This window comes from Chiloscyllium plagiosum, unplaced genomic scaffold (genome assembly GCF_037043375.1).
Source record: "Chiloscyllium plagiosum isolate Xiang-an unplaced genomic scaffold, Cpla_swu_hap1 HiC_scaffold_10, whole genome shotgun sequence".
In the NCBI taxonomy this organism is placed as follows: domain Eukaryota; kingdom Metazoa; phylum Chordata; class Chondrichthyes; order Orectolobiformes; family Hemiscylliidae; genus Chiloscyllium; species Chiloscyllium plagiosum.
Window position 1 is genome coordinate 24972685 of NW_028270148.1, and position 6000 is coordinate 24978684.

Genomic DNA, 6000 nt, shown 5'->3' on the forward strand with positions numbered 1-6000 from the left:
GTAATCGTGATGGGTCAGGTGGAGCAGATGGGTGGGAAGGAAGATAGATGGGTAGGACAGGTCAAGAGGACGGTATCGAGTTGGAGGGTTAGATCTGGGAGAAGGTGGGGGGGGGGGGCGAAAAAAAGAGGGGAGATTTGGAAACTGGTGAAGTCGATGTTGATACTGTGGGTTGAAGGGTCCCAAGGCAGAAGGTGAGGTGTTCTTTCTTCACTTGACGGGTGGCTTTAATTTGGCAGTGGAGGAGGCCTAGGCTTGCATTAGTTTAATGCTTGGTCAAATAATTTTGATTTGTTCAGATCCCATTTGGAGCAGTATTTTCAGTTCAACATGATTTACCAGCATAATTATGGGTGATCCAGGAATAAAAGTAAGGACTGATTGCCTCGCACAAACCAGTGGTTCTCAAACTGGGGTCTTTTGATCTTGGGCTTCATACAGACTTCCCGCAAAGTTCACAAAATAATAATGTGTCAGAGGAGAAAGGTTTAGTGCTAAAAGACAGCAGCAGAGTGGTCATGCTTCATGTGCAATGCCAAATGGACTTCATTGTTTCACCGTGGAAAGAAGCGGCAAGTGTGGCATGACGATCCCCTGGTAGACCCAGTAACAAGTCTGGTGGTGGATGCCTGGTGCGTTAACCTTTTCAAGAAAGGGGCATATTTAAAAAAAATTGTGCTCCATTTCTGTGAACTAAGAAGCAGACTAACCCATTTCATTGTTATCTGCAAGTAGATAGATATTTTCTTAGAAGCAATTTCAGAACATTTTATATCAGTACTTCCATATTAAGTATTATAGAGTGTTGTGTAGTATTAGAATTTAAAATGAGGATTGTGTGACTATTAATCCATTTGAAAGGAAGACTTTCCAATCTAGTCTGGGAATCATTATTTTAGAATATCATAACCTAGTCTCAGCGAAAATACTGTCAGGGATGGCACAGTTGCTCAGTGGTTAGCACTGCTGCCTCAGCGCCAGAGATTCTGTTTTGATTCCAGCCTCAGGCAACTGTCTGTGTGGAGTTTGCAGATTCTCCCCATGTCTGCATGGGTTTCCTCCGGGTGCTCTGGTTTCTTCCCACAATCCAAAGATGTGCAGGTTAGGTGAATTGGCAATGCTAAATCGCCCATAGTGTTCAGGGGTGCTTAGGTTAGGCGCATTAGTCAAGGGAAATGTAGGGGAATGGGTCTGGGTGAGTTACCCTTCAGAGGGTCAGTATGGACTTGTTGGTTCCAGTGGCCTGTTTCCACACTAGAGATTCTGTGAGATGCATGCCTTCCCCTTCTCTCACTATGTATGAATGCCAGAACTATTTACATAGCTACTGATTAATGATCCAATAAGTCCAATGTGCACTTACAGAAATCAGCAGACTTCAATTTCAGGTTATAGTTGACTGCACTCATGTGACTTTTTGTACACCACCCAACATGCCCGCTACCTTCATGAACAGAAAAAGGCTTCTGTTGTTGAGTGATTGTTACTGACGCAGTATAAAATCCACACTTGCCAAGAGAACAAAGATACATCCAGAACCTTGGAGCCATTAAATCCATCACGGACTACACATTAGACTGGTCAACTAATGTGTTTGCCGCTTTGATATATCTGAAGGTTTTCCAGTAATGGGCAGATGCTCAGTATTATGACTTAGCAAATAATTAATTGTATAGACTTGTTTCAGAGTCCAGTGAACATTACATTAACATCTGTCAGCACAATCCCTTTGTGCACTTGAGTTCAGCAACCACTCCAATTACTTTCCCAAGCTAACTAACTAACTAACCTTTAATTCCTGTCCGTAGGAACCTTTGGTATTTCTGCAGGAGCGAAATCCCTGACTGGCGACAATGGCTCAGAAGGCAGGCAGAATTCAGACACATGGCAGTTTTCATTCAAACATTCACCAGATCATGCAAGGAGAGGGCCAAAGACTCCCCCTGAATCGGACCTCAATGTAAAGATCTGACCTCAATGACCTTAATTTTTGGTTCAGATCAGAGGAGAGGTTAATGACGTTCTGATTTTCACACTGAGATACAGTATTTTTATATATTATGGTACAATAAATCACATACAATGTGGTCACTCCGTGCTCTCCCTTATTCTATATATCCAATCCTGTGAAATACCTAATCAATGATGGACATTCCTATGGAAAGCCTTAGGTTCCCCATGATCTGATGATGTTTAATAGACATCGTAATCATTAACAGACATTCAATGCATCTGATTAATTTGTAGTACAAGGTTACTGGCTATACTTCTTCAGAGAGGTCCCAGACTTGCTTCTTTTTAAAGACTGTTTGAATTTTGTTGTTCATTGTATTCATTTACTATCTCTATCAAATTCTGTTCTCCTCATATTTCCCACTGTCCTAGTTATAAAACATACAAGACAGTTGGTTTTTAAACTAACTGCTATAAGATTCATAATGTTAATTCTATTCTGTAATTATAAAAAAACTTTACATATATCTACCCCTACTTTTAGCATTCTTTAGCTAATGAGTTGTGATCAATATTGTTTCTCACAATACAATTTAAATCTGACCCTCTTTCCATTCAATCAAACATTGCCCGATTTCCCTATTTTTCTATAGGAATAGGAAATACGGGATATATTTTAATGACCTTCTAATATTTTCAGTAGTTGCATGTCAGGCTGGTGAACATTTTGGATAACATCCTTGTAGATGTCTTTGAAGTTAACAATTTGGATAAAAGAAAAAGGAAATACCTGTGATCACCCCCAAGAATGACACAGAGTCGGCCATCTGCTTTTACTTTTTTAACAGCTTCAAATAATTTTGCATTCGCTTTCCCCACTGTCCGAGGCATTTTGACAGTTCCAAATGGTTCATCTTTCAGCTCATCTTCAAATGTCAAATTCCCGTAGTCCTTCAGATTACAACCTTGAAAAATGAAATGAAAATAGGAGGAAATTCTGGGTGGTGGGTGAGGTAAATTCAAGTCTACTCAATCAAGTGTAAATTTATGAATCAGTAAGTAATCTTTAAAGGCCTTCAGTGTACCCGGTAAAGTGCATCTATAGGTGTTGTGAACAGATTTTAGAAACTTAGAAAGTACCAAGTTAAATGCTGTTCTGTGCTGGACCAACTAATCTAGAATGTGAATACTGACTTCAAATTCCTGTGCCACAGGTGGGAAAATTAACAATCATCCTTCTAATATCTGGTCCTCTCAGTAATTCCTGCTCGTGTGACAGTCAGGTAAGGAACTAAATTTACTTAACTCTGATAGCTTTGTAATTAAAGTATTCTCATTATGTCATCTGGTCCCACATGTGAAATATGACCATGTGAAGTGTTTTTATGTGCTTTATGAATATGACAAGACAGTATTTAATAGATTTCAACAGTAACATCCAGCAGCAGGACACCTTACATAATACCCCTTTATAATAGCTAGACAGCATAACTTGGCCTTCTGAATCATTACAATTTACTACCTACTCAAAGCTTAAAATGTTCAGTTTTACACTGAAGTTAGCCAATAATTTCAATCCCAATTAACAGTCTCAGTTTAAACAAATTTGAAAGTGAATTCACCCAAGGCCCCTTCAACAGCACCTTCCAAATCCACGACCTCCATCATCTTGGTGTAGGTGGCTCAGTGCTTACTCCACAGATGTGCAGGTTAGGTGGATTAGCTGTGGGAAATGTAGGATTAAAAAGGATAAAGTGGGGAGTGGGTCTAGACGGGATACCCTTGAGGGAGTCCTTGTGGATTCAATGGCCGAATGGCACGCTTCCACACTGTTGGGATTCTATGATGTCAAAAAAAAAACAAAAACAAATATATCACCTGCAAATTTAGCTCCATGCCATAACCATCTTAAACTATATCACTATTCCTTTACTGTCGCTGGGTAGCAATCCTTTGACTCTTAGCAACATGGACTTCAACAGTTCAGGAAGGCAGCACGCTACCACCTTTTGATGAACAATTCTGAATGGACAATAAATGCTGGCTAGCCAGTGACATCCACACTCCACGAGTTAATAAATAAAAGTACAATTAAACTTCACGTAAACTCAACATATTAGTTTCGATTTGACACTTCAAACCGAAGTGGGTGAAGGAAATTCAAATCTACTCAATTAAGTGTAGGTTAATTGCCTAAATGGCGGCCACACGGCATCAAACAGCATCTTTTCAGACGGCAGCTATTAATAATGATTTCTATGTACACCTCCTTTAGAACAATATTGTTTCCTATCCTTTCGCCGAGCACTATCATCCATTTTGTTACTTAATCTCCCCTGCCTTCCACTTCATCAGAGGCCAACCTTTTCCTTTCTTCTTTTTACATACCTCTTTGCTTGTTTAATAAACCGATTACCTCTAACTTTTAGTGGTTCTGAAAGGGCAACACCCCTTTTTGATTTGGAGGTGCCGGTGTTGGACGGGGGTATATAAAGTTAAAAATCACACAACACCAGGTTATTATCAAACAGGTTTAATAGGAAGCACACTAGCTTTCGGAGGTGAAGAAGGAGCGGCGCTGGTGCTCCGAAAGCTAGTGTGCTTCCAATTAAACCTGTTTGACAATAACCTGGCGTTGTGATTTTTAAACTTTGAACACCCCAGTCCAACATCGGCATCTCCAAATCAACACAACACCAGACTATAATCCAACAGGTTTATTTGGAAGCTCCGAAAGCTAGTGCTTCTAAATAAACCTGTTGGACTATAACCTGGTGTTGTGATTTTTAACTTTATACATCCTTTTTTGAGTTCTCCAGAATCATGCGCCATATCTATTCACCGCCAGTTTGAAAGTTTCATTTTTGTCTTGTTTTCACATTGACGAGGTAATGCCTGTTTGAATATGATTCAGGCACTCTGCTCGTTGAAAGGGAATGAAAAGGCTTTCAGAGTATTTTTAACTTGTGACTTTTTTTGTAACGTGAGTGCTAGAGCCGATTTCAACCCCCACTCCAAGTTTGTCGGTACGGTGGACCGATCGCAAATGCATAAGTGCGCGCGTTGTAGGTCACACACGAACATATATTCCCAGCGCAAAATGAAAATGGAAAAGTTTTCGATCATATCTTAACCTTTTTAGAGGCGATTTCAATATTTACATTCTAACGACTTTGCGACCTATTACCTCCAGTCTGAAGCGCTGTCAGCAGCCCGGATTTTCTTAAAGCATCTGGTCCCATTTTTACACCCTCCTTTTCCTATAGGCATACAAAGGGAGCTTATATTAAATAAGAAAATAAAATAGCCTTTTAAAAAGTACGGTTTTTCCGAATCCTAGCTACCAGATTCGCAGAGCATACCTGTCCCCTTGATAATGGTGCTCCAAGGATTCCGACTTTGTGATGAAACCTTCTACAGATTATACTGACACCGCGGCTCAAAAGAATCATTCCCTTTCTGGGCAACATCTTGGTTTCTAATAGAAAAACTTCAAACTAACAATAGTTTCTCGCAGCGAGTAATTTACAATTTGCAAATTATATTTTAATTAACTCAGATATCCTCTAGCCGAGAGGAAAAAACTTAATCGTTGGTGGGTATAACTGAGGCAAAAACACACAAAATCGGAATTGTTATAGATTAATCTGCACATGATGCAGGGATCAATTACATGGATCATGTGTCACAGCAACGCTAGGGATATAGCCTCTAAACTCCGCCCTCCCTAAATAACACAATTATATTGGTGACATTCACCTTGATAACTGACAGAGCTACAAAACCAAAGTCTACAACTACTGAACAGGTCTGACAACGTTTATTAGAGAGGAGTTGATATGAGGGCAAGGATCCTTTGTCAAAACGTGACATGAAATTATGTCATACTAATGTGTTGTCTGTATGACAAATGGTCGCCAACCAATCAACACACTCCACTAAAACCCAAGCAAAATAATTTGAATAATGGAAATCCGAAATAAAAACAGCAAATCCACCCTGGAGTTGTTCAGGGAGAGGTGGGCGCCGCAGGGAGTGGAGTGCATT

General features: G+C 39.9%; 1 protein-coding gene across 1 annotated transcript in view; it reads right to left on the bottom strand.

Moving 5' to 3' along the window:
• LOC122552680 (arginase-1-like) overlaps positions 1-5617 on the bottom strand; it is a 49580-nt gene extending 43963 nt beyond the window's left edge. The window contains exons 1-3 of the mRNA XM_043695534.2: positions 5316-5617; positions 5141-5213; positions 2744-2918 (exon numbers count right to left, since the gene is read on the bottom strand). Coding sequence (XP_043551469.1) covers positions 2744-2918; positions 5141-5213; positions 5316-5423 — 356 coding nt within the window. The 5' untranslated portion in view covers positions 5424-5617. The remainder of the gene's footprint in view (positions 1-2743; positions 2919-5140; positions 5214-5315) is intronic.
• Positions 5618-6000: the final 383 nt, after the last annotated feature.